At 42.5% G+C, this 20592-nt stretch overlaps 1 protein-coding gene across 1 annotated transcript in view; it reads right to left on the reverse strand.

The window, feature by feature from the left end:
- nf2a (NF2, moesin-ezrin-radixin like (MERLIN) tumor suppressor a) overlaps nt 1-20592 on the reverse strand; it is a 45513-nt gene that overhangs the window by 10562 nt on the left and 14359 nt on the right. Inside the window, exons 6-14 of the mRNA XM_080433170.1 lie at nt 19872-19954; nt 18525-18600; nt 16157-16291; nt 15571-15645; nt 15114-15227; nt 10529-10651; nt 9642-9859; nt 4859-4964; nt 1032-1153 (exon numbers count right to left, since the gene is read on the reverse strand). Coding sequence (XP_080289296.1) covers nt 1032-1153; nt 4859-4964; nt 9642-9859; nt 10529-10651; nt 15114-15227; nt 15571-15645; nt 16157-16291; nt 18525-18600; nt 19872-19954 — 1052 coding nt within the window. The remainder of the gene's footprint in view (nt 1-1031; nt 1154-4858; nt 4965-9641; nt 9860-10528; nt 10652-15113; nt 15228-15570; nt 15646-16156; nt 16292-18524; nt 18601-19871; nt 19955-20592) is intronic.

Below are 20592 nucleotides of genomic sequence, written 5' to 3' on the forward strand. Positions count from 1 at the left end.
AAACGTTTGAGAACCACTGCGATTAACCCTTTAAGGCCTGAAGCCGATTCTACAAATGCCTTCTAAATCCCAACTGTATTCTGAAAAATGTATGTTTCTATACACGAATCCACGGAGCGCTGCCCTGTAGGTGGCGCCGCCATTGCAGCGGTGTCAGACTCGATCAGCTGCTGCTGCAGCGGTGTCAGTCAGCTGCAGTCACTGACTGCTCACGTTACTCTTTTACCCGCTTTTTACTAACTTTTACTAACGCTAATTTAACAAAGATGTACAGGAGAAAATCGGGATGAACCCGTGTAGTTTATGGCTGCTCCGACAGCCAAGCAGGTAAAGAGTAACGTGAACAGACGGACAGAACTGCAGCAGCAGCTGAATGAGTTTCACACCGCAGCAATGGCGGCGCCACCTACAGGGCAGCGCTCCGCGGATTCGTGTATATTATCAGTGGTTCTCAAACTTTTTCATGTCAAGGACCCCCAAAATGATATGTATTTGGTCGCCGACCCCCAGCTCAAAACATTTTGTTCCATTGGACCCCCCAGAAGCAAAGATTTTAGTTAAAAAATATTAAAAGAATACATATATACATTCAAAGATATGCACACATTTCCACGATTTTCCAAAAATAGCAGATCTACAAGCTCGTAGTTGCCGCGCTATGAGCTTGTATATCTGCTATTTTTGAATAGCCAAAGTGTAAAAAAAAAAAAATGCCAATCACGTAGATCTACGCGAACCGCTTTAAAGCCGCCACGTGCCAATCGCGTAGATCTACGTGAAGTGAAAAAAAAAAAAAAAAATGTTTTTTTTTTTTCCAATTTCACCCAAAGACCAAGGAGATATGATTAGTTGAAGATCTAGACTCCTATCCACTTCCTTGTTAACTTAAAACTTAAAAATGCTGTATTTCGGCTCCTGAGTACTTTTTTTTTTCCAATGAAAAACTCTGGCACTGGCTAAAAAATTATGAAATAATTCTGGCAGTCAATGTGTTAATGGGTTAAGGGGTACGCCCCGGTGGCCTCACTTACTTCTCCTTCTCGATCTCCATGGAGAGGCGCTTCATGTCGGTGTCTTTAAAGTCAAAGCTCAGGTTCTCCCTGCTGAAGCTCAGGTCGGGCGGCATCATGCTGTCAGCCGGCGACGGCTGCGGCTGTGAAGTAGAGAGGGGAGGGGGGGGCAAAAGTGAAGTGAGATAAGGGAGGATTCGAGGAGGAAATGCAGAGTGACAGGAGAGATGGACCATGGGAGATGAGGGGGGGGGGGGTTGCGGCTCAGAGCGAGAGCAGGGGAGGAGGGAGAAGAGATGGACAGGAAGTGATCAGGGGAAGATAAGCTACGGACTGATGGCTATCAATTTGTTTTTAAATATTTCTTTATATCGATTAACCACTGGTGCCACGCAAACATTGTTAACTCATTAAGACCTGGAACGCATCTGTGTCACTTTAGATTTCTTTGGCTATTCATTTTTTTTTCTTTAACACATTGATTGCCTAGATCGAGTTAACTCGTTTAACTCTTTGACTGCCAGAGTATTTTCATAAAGTGTCAGCGATTTTCGTGTTTTTTTGTTTTGTTATTTTGTTATTTAATTTTCATATTCACCTGTTTCCTAGGCTGTGTGTTTTCCACTTCCTGTCGGATTTCATTGGATATCATTAGTCATCTGACCAGTTTCATTGGATTTCATTGGATCAAATCGACAGGAAGTGGAACACACACAGGAAGTGAAAAGCCTAGGAAACAGGTGAATAGATTGTCAAACTCATACGATCGTTCCACCACTAGAGAGCAGCAAATAGCCAGCTTGATCAGCTCGCTGACTCACTCGCCCCCCCCCCCCCCCCACACCCAGTCAAATACGTCAAACCGGATGTGACGTGGTCTCAGATTCTCTGATCGGCGAAAATTACGATGTGATACACGACGGCGATGACTGTTCGTCACCCAGACCATAGATTATAGAAGGGGAGGTCTCCGTTCGTTTTTTATACCGTGTGAAAAATCGTGTGTTTCCCTATTCTGGCCGAAAATGACGTGAAAAAAAAAGAAAACCGGAAACTAAATTTGCGTCATAAAACCGGATGCAGTGGTGGGTGAAGTAAGTGGAACCTGAAATCTAGAGTGAAACATTGCAGAATAGCGTGATCAGAGATTAAACAATGAACGCGTGTCCAACGCGTCTAACGCGTCGACGGCCAACTGGACAAAGTAGCAATTGACGAGATTTTTCGAAGATCTAGACTCCTATCCACTTCCTTGTTAACTTAAAACTTAAAAATTCTGTATCTCGGCTCCTGAGTACTTTTTTTTTCAATGAAAAATCTCTGGCATAAAACTGCAAGAAATCTAATAATAATTCAGGCAGTGAATGTGTTAACTGTTAGGATTTAGAAAACCTTTTTAAGAATCGCCTCAGGTCTTAACACATCCACCGCCAGAGGTTAATCTCATAATGTACTCACCAGTGCCAAGGTGTTTTTGTTGTTTTTTTGTTTTTTTCATGTCGCCATAGATCTTGTTAAAATCCTTAAGATTGAGCCGTGAACGGTCTGTTTACATCCGCGAGATCTCCCTGTATCTCCCAGTGAAGACCGCATGTCAAACGGACTTCCATGACTGTAGTTAGAGCGGATTACGTTAAACAGTGAAATGCGAGGAGAAAAAACTACAGGAAGAGAATTGAGTTTCAGTTTCGTCTGTAGAATGGGAGCGGGCGTGATCGTCGAAACCGGATCCCAAATAATTCTATTTCCTGTCATCAAACCGGAAACGGAAGTGGATCAAAAAAATTCCGAAAGTGCACCCGGACCGCGCATGCGCGAAAAGACCGCAGCCCGTAGGACTACGGGCTCGGCGCTTAACCGTTGGATTTAACGGCCCGTAGAACTACGGGCCCGGCGGTAAAGGTGTTAATGGGTTAAAACAGAAGACCAACAAGCTCACAATGTGAGCTTACCATGATTAAAGTAATCATATTCCATCATGCATCATTGCACAATTCAAATAATTCTCTGCCCTGATTTGCCATGGACAGTGTTGCCAGATATTGCGAGAGAAAGAAGCCTAGGAAAACAAGCCCAAAAGAAGCAAAGTAGGCGGAAAAAACGGAAGAAAAAAAATTTGCCGACGCACTTCGCTCGCCGGCTGAATCCACGCCCCATATGTATTTCCTATTGCCCCCCCAATTAAACATTTCTGTATCCGGCCCTGCAATGATCACTAACGTTACGCGAAGCTCAAGACAATGGGTCAAGCAGACGTTTTGGTTTAGTCAATCAGGGATTTATACTAACAAATTGGCGGTGCGAACGTAACCATCAGTCCGTGAAGCCGGCGGTTTGGGTTGGCCAATCAGGGAGACCTATGCATACAATCTCCCAAGAGAGTAGATTTACAAATAAAACAGACAGAGATATGGTGAATTAACAGAAGGATTATTGATAAAAAATATATATATCGATTAAATCAATTAGTTCCAATTAAGTTGCACCGAAGAGAAATAAACAGTGGGAAAAGAATGTAGGTTTACAGAAAAATTGAGAAAAAGACTAGATTATTGTGTCGATGGGAAAAGACAGTGAATGCCACACACACATAACACTGCGCCATCTTCGAATGCACTTTCCCAATGAAGCATGGATGTGGGGAATGAAAGAGAATGGACCACTCCGCGCAAAAAAATGGAGTAGACCTAATATACAATATAAATGGAAATCCATTATCTATACATTCCAACTGTGCCGGAGATGTGTCGGGGGGGGGGGGGGGGGGGAGATAAATACGGTCTGGCATGCATGGCGTCGTCGCCATATATGTCCATTTCCCAGAGGCCAAATGAAGATGACCGGCCAAGATTATTGGGCATCTGCGTTTGTGTGCACACACAGCCTCTCTCTAGGTTAACCCATTAAGACCTGAAGCCGATTCTACATGTCTCCTAAATCTCAACAGTATTCTGAAAAACCTATGTTTCTATATCAGTGGTGCTTAATCTTTATCATGTCAAGGACCCCCAAAATGATATGTATTTGGCCGGGGACCCCCATCAAAATATTTAGTTCCAGGGACCCCCCAGACGCAAAGATTTGAGTAAAAAAAATTGGCTTTAAAAATATACATATTCAAAGATGTGCACACATTTTTCACGATTTTTCAAAAATAGCAGATCTACAAGCTCGTAGCGCGGCACTCGGTGCCGCGCTATGAGCTTGTATATCTGCAATTTTTTTAGCTCAAATCAAAAAATGACACAGATGCATTCCAGTTCTTTAATGGGTTAAAGCGACAAGAACGTGTTCCAACGTTTCCCCACATGAATTGTGTGCGTGTGTGTGTGTGTTTGTCTGCATGCGTGCGTGCACAGACTCTCACTCTGTCCAAGTGTACTTTGCCCCCATGTGGATTTTCACGTAGGCGGCTTGTTCGCGTAGGCCGACATTGTCTGCGCGGGGCCTGTTCTTTATGCAAGCATCTTCCTGCCTCTGTGCATGAATACTGGGAAATGATTGTGTGTGTGTGTATATTATACTGTACAGCAGTGGTTTTCAACCTCTTTCATGCCAAGGACCCCTAAATTGATATACATTTGGCCCGGTGCCGCACTATGAGCTTGTATATCTGCTATTTTTTTAATAGCCCAAAGCTAAGTGGTTCAAAATGATTGTGACGCTGTGTTAACTCATTTCGCCGGGGGGGACCGCCTGGTACTTCCCCTCAAGGACCCCTGGTGGTCCCCCGGACCACTGGTTTTGAAAACCACTGCTGTAACAGTACTTTCGGCTCTGTGTTGCATTTATGCATGTGTGTGTGTGTGTGTGTGTGTGTGTGTGTGTGTAATTCCCAGGCTGTTTACCGCATAGACAGCCTTGCTGGTGATCTCTAGCAGCTTGTGCTTAGCCCTGCGCTCGGACTCGCGTGCTTCCTGCAAATCCTGCCTCAACTGCTCGGCTTCCTTCGCCCTGTGAGAGGGGGGGGGGGGGGGGGTGACAGACGGACAGAAAGACAGGCACAGCAGACATGTGGTCAAAATTGGCACGCGGAAGGAGGGATAGAATTGATCTAAAATCTAATCCGCAAAAAGAAATACTCCTAATACTGCCGGTGGGTGGACTGTCACCATTGTTACTGCTCGGATGATCAATGAGGTGGCCGAGCAGGCAATCGCCTGTGACTGTGTGGCTGCTGGCAATGCATTCACATCACATTATAGGGCTGTAACTATCGATTATGCTCTTAAAATAATCAAAATATTTAACCCTTTAAGACCTGGAACGCATCTGTGTCACTTTGTTGATTTGAGCTAAAAAAAATGCATTATTTTACACTTTGGCTATTTCAAAATAGCAGATCTACAAGCTCATAGCGCGGCACCGAGTGCCGCGCTATGAGCTTGTAGATCTGCTATTTTTAAGAAAAATCGTGAAAATGTGTGCAAATCTTTTAATATATATCGTTTTAAAGCAAAACTATTTTACTCAAATCTTTGCTTCTGGGGGTCCCTGGAACAAAATATTTTGAGATGGTGGTCGGCGGCCAAATACAAATAATTTTGGGGGTCCTTGAGATGAAAAAGTTTGAGCACCACTGATATAGAAACATACGTTTTTTTTCAGAAAACTGTTGGGATTTAGAAGCAGGGGTTGACACTAAGGTCTGAGAGGCACTTGCCCGTCGGGCAAGTGCAGGTCATGTTCTACTTGCCCACAGGTCTTGCCCACTTGCCCGAAAAGTAAATCGTCCTTTATAAAATGATGGTAAAATTAGAATTACCGTTCAATTTAACAAATTTTTTACTTTCTACTTGTGAATTATGGGGCTGCACGATAAAAAATGTCATACCTCAATATTTATGCCAAGTATCTAAATAGCTATGAATATGACTATGGGTTAACACTTGTTATTTTATATTTTTAAGTGTAGCAACAGTGAAAACAGCACATTATAGGCCAACAGTGCTCTTATTTTACATTCCACAGACCATTTTGAAGTCCATACAAATAAACATAAATAATGTTTTGATGGATAAATGCAAATGATGAAATCATATATTGTCGTTGTCGGGCAGGAACCTTGTATTTCCATATTTCAATGGTTTTGTAATATGGAAAAATATGTTTGTTCATAAATGCCCTACTTCATCATTCAAGAGTGTCACACTATAAGAGTAAAATAGCAGATCTACAAGCTCCCAACGTGTCGAGATACAATGCATTGTGAGCTTGTAGATCAGCTATTTGTCACTATTTTAATTTTTGTTCTTTTTTTTAAGGATATACAAGGTTTCCACCTGAGAGCAACGTTATATAGCCTATATATGGTTCTGTATCAGTATATCAGTCAGTTTTAGCAGATTTCATTACAATTGGCTGCCTATGAATTTCACAGGCCTGGTTAGACAACCTGGCCTGGCGGGGATCTGCGCACCAAGCACAGCAGCTGCACACAATTAACTTAATGAGTGAGCTTGCGACTAGTTTTGCACACCAAAAACTGCTCAAACAATGTCAAACTGTCATGATTCTGGCTGTTGAAACCTTCCTCTTTGGATTATCGTTTAAAAAAGGAACAGAACATGGCTGTTTTTAAAGGATTATATTTATTTCTTGTCCGTCAGAGCGGTGAGGGCACAGCTTCTTTCTTACTTGAATGATAGCATAAACTTTTAAGTTGTTTCCAGTAATTAATTTCTATTGCTGGCTGGATCTCTCATAAGTTTGGGATTTGACTGTATTTCGTCACATTTATTAATCTATATGCGGCAGTTGATAAAACGTCGGGTTGTTTAGCCTACCGTTTGATATGCACAGATGCGCTGGCATTGACAATCCATGAGATGGCTGCTAAGCAGTTCACTTGTGTTATACCTCTACTGGTTAGTTCTAGTAGAATGGCAGTTCCAACGTTCTAAAAGACAAGTGTAGGGGAAATGAATGATGATAAAAAAAAAAACATCGGGCCACATCGGTGAAATAATGGCCGATGTTGCGGTTTGGCTCTACTCATAAGAGCCACTGCACGTAAAGTGTGTGTGTGTGTGTGTGTGTGTGTGTGTGTGTTACACAAAGTGTGTGTGCGTGGGAGGGAAGGACAGAGAGGGAAGACAAGAGGGCGGGGGGCAGAGTGCTCTGGCCACGTTCATGTGTTTTTAGACAGATATCTCATGTTGTGTTTATAGTGAACAAAAGATGGTTGCGTCCCCACTGCCACTCAAGCGCGCACTTGCCCTGTAGGGCAGGCTGAAAGCTAACTCCACCTGCCCGCAAGTTTTATTTACCTGCCCCGGGCAGTCGGGCAGGCGTTAGTGTCAATCCCTGAGAAGACATTTGTAGAATCGGCTTCAGGTCTTAACACATTCCATGCCAGAGTTTAATATCATAATGTACTCACCAGTGGCAGCGATTTATTGTAGTTTTTTTGTTTTTTTCACTTCGCCACAGACCTCGCTAAATACCTTATGATTGCGCGTTAAACTGTTTGTAGACACACAGGGTAGCTGTGTGAGTGGCCCAGAGAAGAAATTTTCAATCGGCGACATTCCATTTTGCAGTCGTCGCAGTTTCTATTAAACAGCGTTCAGCGCGGAGAAAAACAACACCGAGATAATGGCGGATTAGCGGAAGCTTTAGAGCGGCGGCGGATGGGAACGAAAATCTTCGATTGACATTCATTTCCGTTTCCGGTGTGCTACAATGAAATGTGTCACTGCGAGGGAGGCCTACAATGAAATGTGTCACTACGAGAAAAAAAAATATATATATCACTTCGCGTAGATCTACGCAACTGGCACCCTGTGCAATTTTTTAGGTTCGCGTAGAACTACGCGATTGGCACGCAATGTGTTAATGGGTTAAAATAATCAAAACACTTAAAATATCAGATCTACAAGGTCACAAAGGTAGATCGGCTATTTTCACTAGATTTGAATTGAACTTTTTGCCTATAATGACACACCCAAAAATATTCATCTTTTATAAATGCATCAATTACCAATTATTTTTATACTCGATTTAATTATATAATCGAAGGGGTAGGTTCGATTAACTCTTACACCCCGACATCGCATGCTAAAAGGGTGGCGGTCGGTGGGTCACTACTCGATACGTGTTTTGTGTTTCTGAAAATATTTTGGGAGCTTCGTCACCGGCGTGGTGGGCGCTACGTGCCTCGCGGGGGTTCGAGTGGAACGCAGTGATTTGCCTGTGGAGTGCTCCGGGTTCAAAATACTCCAGTGCTCCAGAAAAATGTACAGGAATTACGTTTGTCGGGTGAGTGGTTAATGGTGCTCGTTTGAAATGTGTAAATGGCATAGCAGAGGTTGTGAAGTGATGGTCTCAGTGATATTTTATACATTGCAGTGATATAAAAGGGAACTAAAAGCTAAGTTTGCGATGATCGATGATCACCATCATATTGACCCTCTGATCAGCTTTAAAATAGAAAGGCAAAGGTGATTGGGTCAGTGGTTAGGTGCTTATGTTGCACAGTATAGCATTCGTAGCAATTAAACTGCATTACACAGATAAATTGCAGAATCGGTTTCGAATGTGCTTAGGCTTCAGCATCGAGTAATTGTATTTGACTCAGGTACGCGTTGTTAATCAGTGTTCCTGCAAATAATTAACTAGCACAATGAACTAGCAGGAGCTACTGAACAAAAGCTTCTCTCTCATTTTATTTTGTGTGCATGTGCGTGTGCGTGTGCGTGTGTGTGTGAACATGCATGATTACCCGCACCTCAAGTGCAGTGCTCAGACAAAAGACCGAAATGGAATGATATGGGACCAGTCATTAGAATCTCCCTCGCTATAATCGGACCATTTAAAAGGAGATCACGCGTATCGGCTTGGTTCGCTGCAGAACAAATCTGTGAGGCGTCAAGGGTTTATTTGCACAGCAAACTCCCACGCGAGTGCAGACATTTCTACTGCTGAGCTAAGACGGAAGGCCCGTTTGGGCAGGGTGAGATACTACGCTTTCAGCTTCATGGCATTACCACAATCTGTATTGTAGATTATGTTAATACAACATAACTAACACAACTGTTAGGACCAGAATGGAAACAAATCCCCAGGACTAACATAATCTATAATACAGATAGGTTACAGATAAAAAAATGTATTCACTCAAAATAATGGATTGCAGCTTTAACGAACAAGTTAAACGCTTCATTCTGGTGGCATCGAGCTACTTTTCAAGGCACACGAGCCAAACCCCGGCAGTTATATTGTGGAAATATCAGTTTTGATGATCCCGTGAGACACTTGACTCGGATCAGAGGAATTAGCATTTCAAATGGAAGGGGGAGAAAAAAAGGAAGAAAAAAACGGAAACTTGGGAAAGTTTAAGTACGATTCAGGAATAAAACTAAAACTATCTAAAACTCTGCAAATGGTGCGTGCACGTGCATGCCTGCGCACGTGAATAAAAGCTAAAAACAAATGCACTCCCACATGCAGGCGTCCAATTTATGTCTGATTTATACTTCCTTGCGCACCGTGCTTTGCACTAAAACTAACCAATCTACGACACGTTGTGAGCTTGTAGATCGGCTAATTTGGGTGCACGACGCCAGTGCCGCAACCAAGAATAAATCAGGCTTTACTACCACACACACACACACACACACACACACACACCTCCTCTCCGACTCTTCAGCCATTTTGAGGGCCAGCATCTCGGCCTCCAGCATCTTCTGCTCCATGAGCCTCCGCTCCTCCTGGCCGCGGATGGCCGTCACCTTGATGCGCTGCATCTCCGCCTCGGCCTCGGACGCCTTCTGGGAGAGCAGCTTGGCCTCCTCCTCCGCGATCTGGGCCTTCTCCGCCAGCAGGTCCGCCGTCTGCTCCGAACGCAGCTACCAACAACACGGAGGACGGAGCAGGAGATAAGAAGAGTGATGGTGGTGAGTGTGTGTGTGTGTGTGTGTTGTGTGTGTGTGTGTGTGTGTGTGTGCGCAGTGGTGTAAAATAACTAAGTACATTTACTCAAGTCCTGTACAATTTGCAGGTACTTTTACTTTACTGGAGTATTTCCAATTTTCAATACTTTTACTTCTACTTTTACTTGTACTTTTACTCCACTACAATTATCTGAAAACTTTAGTTACCAGTTACTTTGCAGATTTAGATTATTACGTTATAAAACATAGATTAACCACTTTAGCCCTATTTTATACCTAGACTATTTGAAAATAGCCGATCTGCTATTTTCAAACATTTTAGTACTTTTACTTTTGGTACTTTAAGTACATTTTGATACCAATACTTTTGTACTTTTACTCAAGTAAATTTTGAATTCCGGACTTTCACTTGTAACGGAGTATTTCTATATTGCAGTATTGATACTTTTACTTAGTAAGTAAAATATCTGAGTACTTTTCCACCACTGTGTGTGTGTGTGTGTGTGTGTGTGTGTGTGTGTGTGTGTGTGTGTGTGTGTGTGTGTGGGGGTGTGTGTGTGTGTGTGGGCGTTTTGATGGGATAGAACGATGGAGACTGCAGGGGACAGAGAACGGGAGTCTCACCAGAGCCTCGTTGGCCATGTGGGCCTCGTCCTGCAGCTGAACGAGCCTCCTCTGCAGGTCGTCCCTGGCCCTCTCCGCGTCCTCCCGCATACGTTTCTCCCGCTCCAGACGCTGCCTCTCCACCTGACACGCAAAGAGAGAGAGAGGGAGAGAGAGAGAGAGAGAGAGTGAGTTTGAAAGAGGCAAAGACGGAAGACCGAGAGGAACATGGCTTAAAGTCTAAAAGCCCCACTAGCAGCCTCTGTGCTGCTCCTTAACCCAAAAAGGGACCAAAGTGGTTTGTTTTGACCAACATTGCCATCCCAATGCTTGTAGCTTGCAATGCCATCCAAATGTCACTAGGGGTTAAAAATGGAGGGAATATATATACTATATACGTTTTATTCAAAAGAAGAAGGCACCATAGGAAAGACCATAGGGTCACCAAAATCAATGGGGTTCATTCTCTGCTGGGGTGCATTATCATAGTACACAGCAAATCCTATGGCACCGACCGAACCGACTGACCGACATTAGAGTCATCTTAATTAACTCACTGAGTGCCAGAATTATTTCTGGCTATTTCTGGCCAGTATGATTTTGAAAACTGTTGGGATTTAGAAGACATTTGTAGAATCGGCTTCAGGTCTTAACTCTCTCAGTGCCAATGCAATAAAAAAATATGTTCTCTAAACGGCCAGCAATTTTTAATTTTAAAATAAAAGTAAAAAAAAAGTGCTTAGGAAGCGAGACACAGCCTTTTTCAGTTATAAGTTAAACAAGGAGTGGATGGAGCTGCAAATCTTCAGATAATGATATCTTGGGTTCTTTTTTTTTTGTTTGTTTTTTTCTATTTTTTTCAAAAACACGTGAAACACGTTAACACATTGACCGCCGGGCCCGTAGTTCTACGGGCCGTTAAATCCAACGGTAAAGCGCCGATCCCGTAGCCTACGGGCTGTGGTGCTTTTTCCTTTTTTTCCGAAAAAAAAAACTTTTTTCAATTTTCTAGTACGGCACATTTCATTGTAACACCACCGGAAACAGAATTATTTGGGATCCGGTTTTGACGATCACGCCGGCTCCCATTCTAAAGCGCACACTGAAACGCCATTTTCTTCGATTGTAGTTTTTCTCCTCGCTGATCACTGTTTAACATAAACCGTTCTAACTCAAACATGGATGCCCCGTTTGACACATGGTTTGGACTGGTAGACGCAGGGAGATGTCCGCGATGTTTACAAACAGTGCACAGATCAATCTTAACACATTGACTGCCAATCACGTAGATCTACGCGAACCGCTATAAAGCCGCCACGTGCCAATCGCGTAGATCTACGTGAAGTGAAAAAAATAATAATAATAAATTCACCCAAAGACCAAGGAGATATGATTAGTTGAAGATCTAGACTCCTATCCACTTCCTTGTTAACTTAAAACTTAAAAATGCTGTATTTCGCCTCCTGAGTGACTTTTTTTTCCAATGAAAAACTCTGGCACTGGCAAAAAAATTATGAAATTATTCTGGCAGTCAATGTGTTAAGGATTTTAACGAGGTCTATGGCGACGTGAAAAAAACAAAAAACAACAATAAAACGTTGGCACTGGTGAGTACATTATGAGATTAACCTCTGGCTGTCAATGTGTTAACACATCCACCGCCAAGGGCTAATCTCATAATGTACTCACCAGTGCCAAGGTTTTATTGTTGTTTTTTGTTTTTTTCAGGTCGCCATAGGCCCCGTTAAAATCCTTTAGATTGCCCGATCCACTGTTTGTAAACAACGTGCACATGTCCTTGTGTCTACTCGTCGAGACCGCGTGTCAAACGGAGCCGCCATGTTTGAGTTCTGACCGTTTATGTTAACATGGGAAATGCGAGGATGAAAAACTACATAGGTTTACAGGGCTTTTTGTGTACGACTTAGAATGGAGGCCGACGGGAAACAAAAAACGGGATCGCACTTCCGGTCGACATCGGGTGGTGTTACACTGAAAATGGTCCCCCTAGAAAATTGAAAAAAAAAAAAAATCGAAAAAAAGGAAAAAGCACCACAGCCCGTAGGCTACGGGATCGGCGCTTAACCGTTGGATTTAACGGCCCGTAGAACTACGGGCCCGGCGGTCAATGTGTTAACCGTTGGATTTAACGGCCCGTAGAACTACGGGCCCGGCGGTCAATGTGTTAATGGCACGTTGCACCATAGCGGTAAAACACGTGAAACACGTTAACACATTAACCGCCAAGACCGTAGTCCTACGGGCCGTTAAATCCAACTGTTAAGCGCCGAGACCGTAGCCCTACGGGCTACGGTCTTTTCGCGCATGCGCGGTCCGGGTGCACTTTCGGAATTTTTTTGATCCACTTCCGTTTCCGGTTTGATGACAGGAAATAGAATTATTTGGGATCCGGTTTTCACGATCACGCCCGCCCTCGTTCTACAGACGAAACTGAAACTCAATTCTCTTCCTGTAGTTTTTTCTCCTCGCATTTCACTGTTTAACGTAATCCGCTCTAACTCAAACATGGATGCCCCGTTTGACACGTGGTTTTCACTGGGAGATACAGGGAGATCTCGCGGATGTAAACAGACCGTGTAGCGCTCAATCTTAAGGATTTTAACAAGATCTATGGCGACATGAAAAAAACAAAAAAACAACAAAAACACCTTGGCACTGGTGAGTACATTATGAGATTAGCCCTTGGCAGTGGATGTGTTAATGGCACTCAATGAGTTAACTCATTCACTGCCACTGACGTAATTATTCCCGTTTACCAATACTGCCACTGATGTAAAAACTTTTTTTTTTTTTTTTTTTTCAAATTTGACCCAAAGACCAAGGAGATATGATTTTTCGAAGATCTAGACTCCCATCCACTTCCTTGTTAACTTAAAACTTAAAAATTCTGTATCTCGGCTCCTGAGTACTTTTTTTTTTTCAATGAAAAATCTCTGGCAATGGGCAAACGCGGCCAGCAATAATTGTGGCAGTGAATGAGTTAAGAGACCCGCCGGCAAAGCTCTAGCAAACAAAGTATAGCAGCATTTGAACGGTAGAGAAAGTACCGTAGACTTCAAAAGAGAAATGGGACAACAATCAAAAAGGAATGGGCCTATTATGGTAATGAGTCAGTTTAAGGAGGTGTATACTATGTTGGGGTAATGCAACTAGTCTGATAACCCGTTTAGCATGGTTTGGATTAGCAGTCAGATTTCTCAGTTATTTTATTTCCTATATCCAGTGAGGTTTTTACACACGCACACATTTAATAGCCTGGAATAAATCTGATGTCCCTAAATAAATGGAATGGAAGGATTGTGCATAAATTGGTCTGTGTTAATCAGGTTATGCTTACCGTGACAAAGACCGTGCTCTGATTAAGATTGGGGGGCGCGGTGTTTACATAATAGTTTATTAATCGAAGTATGATTGATCATTACATCGTTTCCATAAAGCTGTGTATTGCCTTAATTGGCGTATGATCAAATTATTACCGTGCATGTCAACACGCTCGGAGACGCATCTCGGGGGACAGAATGTGACATATTATTAATTCAGCAACGCCTCCCCTCGGTGTCAGTGTTGCCAGATTTTGCGAGAGAAATGAGCAACCAGGTCTATGAAGACAAGCCCAAAAAGAAGCGACTATTAGGCCACATGAGCACTTTAAACCTATGCATTGGCTATTTGAAAATAGCTGATCTACAAGCTCGCAACGTGTTGTGAGCTTGTAGATCTGCTATTTAAAAAAAATCTTGAAAAATATCAAATAAAATGTGGAAAATTGGAATGTTTTTGATACGTTCTAAAATTCTAGAAATCTAGTACGGGGGTCCCTGGCACAAAACATTTTCGGGTGGGAGGTTAGGGAGACAAATACATATTAATTTGGGGGGCCATGACAGTAAAGTATTTGAGAACCACTGGTCTAAATAATAATAAAAAAAATGTGAAAGCAAGCCTAAATAAGCAATAACACTTAACACATTGACCGCCGGGCCCGTAGTTCTACGGGCCGTTAAATCCAACGGTTAAGCGCCGATCCCGTAGCCTACGGGCTGTGGTGCTTTTTCCTTTTTTTCGAATTTTTTTTTTTTTTCAATTTTCTAGGGGGACCATTTTCAGTGTAACACCACCCGATGTCGACCGGAAGTGCGATCCCGTTTTTTGTTTCCCGTCTGCCTTCATTCTAAGTCGTACACAAAAAGCCCTGTAAAAGCCCCTGTAAAAATGTAGTTTTTCATCCTCGCATTTCCCATGTTAACTTAAACGGTCAGAACTCAAACATGGCGGCTCCGTTTGACACGTGGTTTGGACTGGTACACGCAGGGAGATGTCGCCGATGTAAACAGACCGTGTACAGCTCAATCTTAAGGATTTTAACAAGATCTATGGCGACGTGAAAAAAACAAAAAACAACAATAAAACGTTGGCACTGGTGAGTACATTATGAGATTAACCTCTGGCGGTCAATGTGTTAAGAAACAAGCCCAAAAACCGCAACCCAACCGCAAACACCAATATTTATAAGCAACTTTAAAGAAAAACAATCCCAAAGTCGCTTATAACAAGCGGACATGGCAACACTGCTCAGTATCAGTACCTGTTTCCTGGCTCTCTCCTCGCGGGCCTGGGTTTTCATCTGCTGCACCTCGAGACAGTCTACACGCCGTCGCCGCATGAACAGGTCGTGGTTCCCTATACACAGCTGCAGGATCTGAACGATACAGACAAGAATACCAAACTGTAAGAACGAGGTCTCGTAATTAGGATCCCTTGCTGTGAGTAAGAGTTGTGACTACGGCTCTCTGACCAGTACGTGTTACTTAACCACTTATCATCTTTACTGTATACTTCATTGTATGATGATATACAAAAATAGCCAATCTCCAAGCTCACAAGCTTATAGAGCTGCTATTTTATGTATTTTTAAAACAACATAAGTTTTTCAGAAAACTGTTAGGATTTAGAAGGCATTTGTAGAATCCGCCTCAGGTCTTAATGGGTTAAACAAACAAAACATTACAACAACGGAAGCTTTATCATAGCATTGGACTCACCAACTTGTTGACCCTCAGCCGCGATGAGTTGAACTTGAAAACATTGGTTTTCTTGTCCAGAGGTTTGATGGCAAACTAAAAAGGTTAAGGAGACAAGAAGAATGAACCATCATGTCAAAAGTTTGCTCACAAATAGCAAATACGCATTAAAATTAAAACAAACAAAACTGAATATCACATGAGAAGGGCGAGGCTTCCAATGTGGATTGTGTATGAGAGCAAATTTTGGCACATTTTCAGGCCAATCTGAGCTCCATTGACTCCCATTATGCAATGTAATCCTAATATTTAAAAAAAGTACAAAACATAATTATGTGAAAAAAGACAGACAAACACGCGCACGCACACACACACACACACACACACACACACACACACACTTATGACTTTTGGGCGGAATTTGTCAAAACATCTCCATCACCAGAAGTCACCATCATGCATGCTCTGACCTGTGACCTCACTGTTTGCTGTATAGACAGACAGACAAGACACACCATATAAAAAAAGACCTCTTTCACATTGTGCTAGATCCACACTAAAATCCTTCATGTCACGCTGTATAACCTCCAGATCCTTGATCACTCACCTCCTTGTCGCTGTAGGAGATGTTGCGGATCTCGTTCCAGGGGAAGGAGCACTTGGGTGTCAGCTTATTGTCGGGCTCATAGATGTGGAGGCCCAGGGCGTCCACGCCCAGGAGGAGGTCGGTTCCCTTTTTGTTCTAAAACAACAACAACCACCGTTAACAGAATAGGCACAATAAAAAACAGAGCATCATGACTAGACCCCGGTTAACCACTCAAGCCCTATATACTTTGTCATACGACAATAAATTGCAAATCTATAAGCTCCAGTGGTGGAAGAAGTACTACATTTTTTTACTTAAGTAAAATGATCAATACTGCAATATAGAATTACTCTGTTACAAGTAAAAGTATTGTATGCAAAATTTACTTGAGTAAAAGTAGGAAAGAAATCTAAATATACTTAAAGTACCAAAAGTAAAAGTACTCCTTATGCAGAATGCCCCATTTCACAAGTTTTCAAATGCATAAAATGTATAAAAAGCTTTTGAAAATAGCAGATCTACAAGCTCACTGCGACGCGTTGTGAGCTTGTAGATCGGCTATTTTCAAATAGCCAAAGGATATATAGGGCTGAAGTGATTAATGTATGTTGTTTTGTAATAATAATCAAAACCTACAAAACAACTAGTAACTAAAGTTTTCAAATAATTGTAGTGGAGTAAAAAGTACAATATTTGCCTCTGAGATGTAGTGGAGTAGAAGTAAAAAGTACAGACAATGGTACTCCAGTAAAGTAAAAACAAAGTGTACTTAAAGGCATACTAGGTAACGTTTTCAACAAAACTAAAGTTAAATTGTATATCTTTTGTGAGTGGCAAAAGTTTCACAACACCCACTCCATGAATTTCACCCCCGGAAGCCTTTTATTTATATATTTTCTATTGAACGTGGACGTGGACTTTCCCGGGAAAATGACGTTCCTGGCCAACGTCATGACGTCGTGGCCGACGTCCTGGCCGACGTCATGAACCAGGAACTACCGCAACGGTTTCCTGTTTGGCCAGGAACTACCGCGCTAATAACAAAAAGGAACCTCACGCTGATTTTAAGAGAATGTAGGATTGGAAGATCGAAAAAGAACAGAAAAAGAAAGCACAGCTCATGGTAACTAATGCTCCACTGGCTAAGAGAAACGATCCGTAGATAGTATAAAACAATTAAAAGATCGCTTTTTGAAACGCTTCCGGCTTCCGGTGAAAACGAATGGAATTCTGGGTAATCGAGGACTACGGAAATTGTATGCAGTGACGGTAGTGACCAGCAGAGGTTGCTAAAAATCGTTATTTGTGATTCTGCATTGTACAACTTTAAGTACAGTACTTGAGTACATGTACTTTGTTACTTTATACCACTGATAAGCTCACAACGAAATGCGACAATTTTTTTGAAATTTCTGAGAAGAAAAGAAATGCCCAAAATATGGATGCCAGGTTTTAAGTGGTTATCTAGAGACGGGAGTCTTCCCCCCCCCCCCCACTGCCTGCCGAGTGAGACCACACTCATTTACACTTCATATGAACACGACACGAAGGTGCCGCCGCCAGCCAGCCAGCCACCAGCCTTCATTAGTCTGAATTAGGCTGAGGCCGACCAGCTGTGTGAGGGGGAAAACACAGACGCTCGCACGCCCGAGATTAATAATGTCCAAACTCGGCTTCTGAAACAGACTCGCCTTTTATATATAGAGAGTGACTTGCCGTTTTCCACGAGTCATCTTTTTTGTTTGTTTTTCTTCTAAAACGCAAGGTGGTGACTCACTGGGACAGAGGGATGATGTTCAATAATTCCCTAAAATCACGCCCGAAAGGTGCCTCTGTGAATGTTGGCGATCCAAATCATGTTATGAATTCTATTAACCCATTAAGACCTGGAAAAGCGTCTGACATTTTAGATTTGAACCACTTTAACGATTATTTTATAGTTTGGCTATTCAAAAATAGCAGATATACAAGCTCATAGCGCTGCTATTTTTGCAAAATCATGGACATTTTTGCAAAATCATGGATTTTTTTGCAAATCTTTGAATATATATAATATTTTTTTTAAGCGAACATTTGAACAAATCTTCCAGGGACTTCCAGAAGTACGATTTTTCAAAAAATAGCAGATCTACAAGCTCGGTGCCGCGTTATGAGCTTGTATATCTGCTATTTTTGAATAGCCAAAGACATCTAAAATGACAGAGATGCGTTCCCATTTTTAACGGGTTAAGCAATCATCCGGGGGGTGAACTTTGGAACGGAAACACAGCCCGGATTACCATTCCAGCACTTCATCTCCATTACGCTACAGAGCATGAACATGCCCTGCTCTCTGTCGTATGGGCTTAGCGTGCACAGATAACAGAGGAGAACCCTTGCAGCTTACCCTGATGAAAAAGTAATTGACACCATACATGTCCAGGTCCTGGGCTATTTTTAAGTACTCCATCTCGGCTTCATCCCTGGTTCAAAGACAAGAATGAAAGAGAGATGGGTGATGGGGTGCAAAAGGGGGGTGGTGGGGTGACAAGGTGAGGGGGGGGGGGGGGAGAAGCAAAGACGGGCAGACAGGAGAGTGGAGAGGAGAGGAGTTGAGTGGAGCGAGGAGAGGAGAAGGGAAGGGAGGGGAGGGAAGGCATCACACCATACTTCACACCGAGTGTGACATCTGTCATGTTGTGTGATGTATAAAAGCGCCACTGCACCAGGGGGGGCAAAAATATTAGTTATGAGTTTCTCTCACACACACACGCACACACACACACGCACGCACACACGCACGCACACACAGAGACAAAAACCCACAGACACAACCATAATTCTCCTAACAAGCCTTAGGGGTCATGCACTATGGGAGATAAGACTAATTCTGCAGCCTCGAACACCCTTAACGCCGCAACAGTGAGAACTGATGCACAAAATCCTCCATTCCCCCTCCCTCTCGCAGCAGCCTGGCTGCCAGAGCTGTTAGCGAGTCGTATATTTTAGGGTCGTCCCAGGAAAAAAAACGGCACAACATTAGCATAATTTTGATGGCAGAAAACTTGATGGCTAGAAATCATTCCGATGTTAAAGAGACACCGGAGCATTACGCTGCGTTAACGGGCCATTAACAAGGTGGGACAGTGAGCACTTTTGACCCTAAAGGGGCATCAGGAGTAGTTTGAAATGCTCTGCATCGTTGATGATTTGGAAAGCAGTGTTATTATAGTTACCTAAAACAAAAAAAAATTGTGTTAACTGAAACTTAAATAAATACAAAAATATGAACAATGCATAACTAACTAACCATGTCATGCATTCTTTCAGACTAACCTTTTCAGATTCTATAAATCAAGGCATTCCTGTTGTCAAAAACTAATAATAACTCTGCTGTAAAGCAGTGCAAATGCACCAGTCTCAGGCTGAGGAAAACACTAGGATCATGTTTCTGTCAGTCAGATAAGATTACCCGGGATAGTGGAGAAGTGTCACACAACAACAGCCCGAAACGTCAACAACACAACAAGGACGGAAGATGATGAAAACAATTCTAACATCGGATGTCATTTGTTATGCTGTGTGTAGAGTTTCCTCTGTCAAGGCTTTGTGCACAACTCAACCACTCTCTATTTCCCCTGAAACTACATCTTTGTGATTCTTTGTCCACCTCTCTGACAAGTGCAGGCTCTGGACTCAAATAAATGAATGCTTATTTCATTCGTTTTAGTTTAACTAGAATAACCCATGGTACCTGCTTCGTCCCCTGTGCTCGGCGTAGCATGCAGTGATCCTCTCCTCCCACATCTCTGCAGTCATCTGGTACAAGTTAATCACCTGAAATGAAGAAGTCAACACACACACGCACATGAAAAATACACACACATATTCTGACTATGAATACAGTCCTTCTTAACCCATTGAGAGCTGAAGCCGATTGTACAAATGTCTTCTAAATCCCAACAGTATTCTGAAAAAACGTATGTTTCTATATCAGCGGTGCTCAAACTTTTTCATGCCAAGGACCCCTAAAAGTATATGTATTTGGCCGCCGACCCCCATCTCAAAATATTTTGTTCCAGGGACCCCCAGAAGCAAAGCTTTGAGTTAAAATGTTCACTTTAAAAGAATATAATATTCAAAGATTTGCACACATTTTCACGATTTTTCAAAAATAGCAGATCTACAAGCTCGTAGCGCGGCACTCGGTGCCGCGCTACGAGCTTGTATATCTGCTATTTTTGAATAGCCAAAGTGTAAAATAATCCAAAAATGACACAAATGCTTCTCCCGGTCTTAAAAAGGGTTAAACCTTACCAAATGTTGGCATCCAGGAATAAAGATAATTATATATAATATATATTTCTTTATAATAAACATCTTCACTGTTGTGCTACGAGTGAGGCATTCCCGGGCCAGCCCAGAATTATGACACGTAGCCTGTGGCAGAGGGATGATAAAAAAATAACATGCCA

Source organism: Gymnoscopelus braueri (assembly GCF_963280865.1).
Source record: "Gymnoscopelus braueri genome assembly, chromosome: 7".
Taxonomy (NCBI): Eukaryota; Metazoa; Chordata; class Actinopteri; order Myctophiformes; family Myctophidae; genus Gymnoscopelus; species Gymnoscopelus braueri.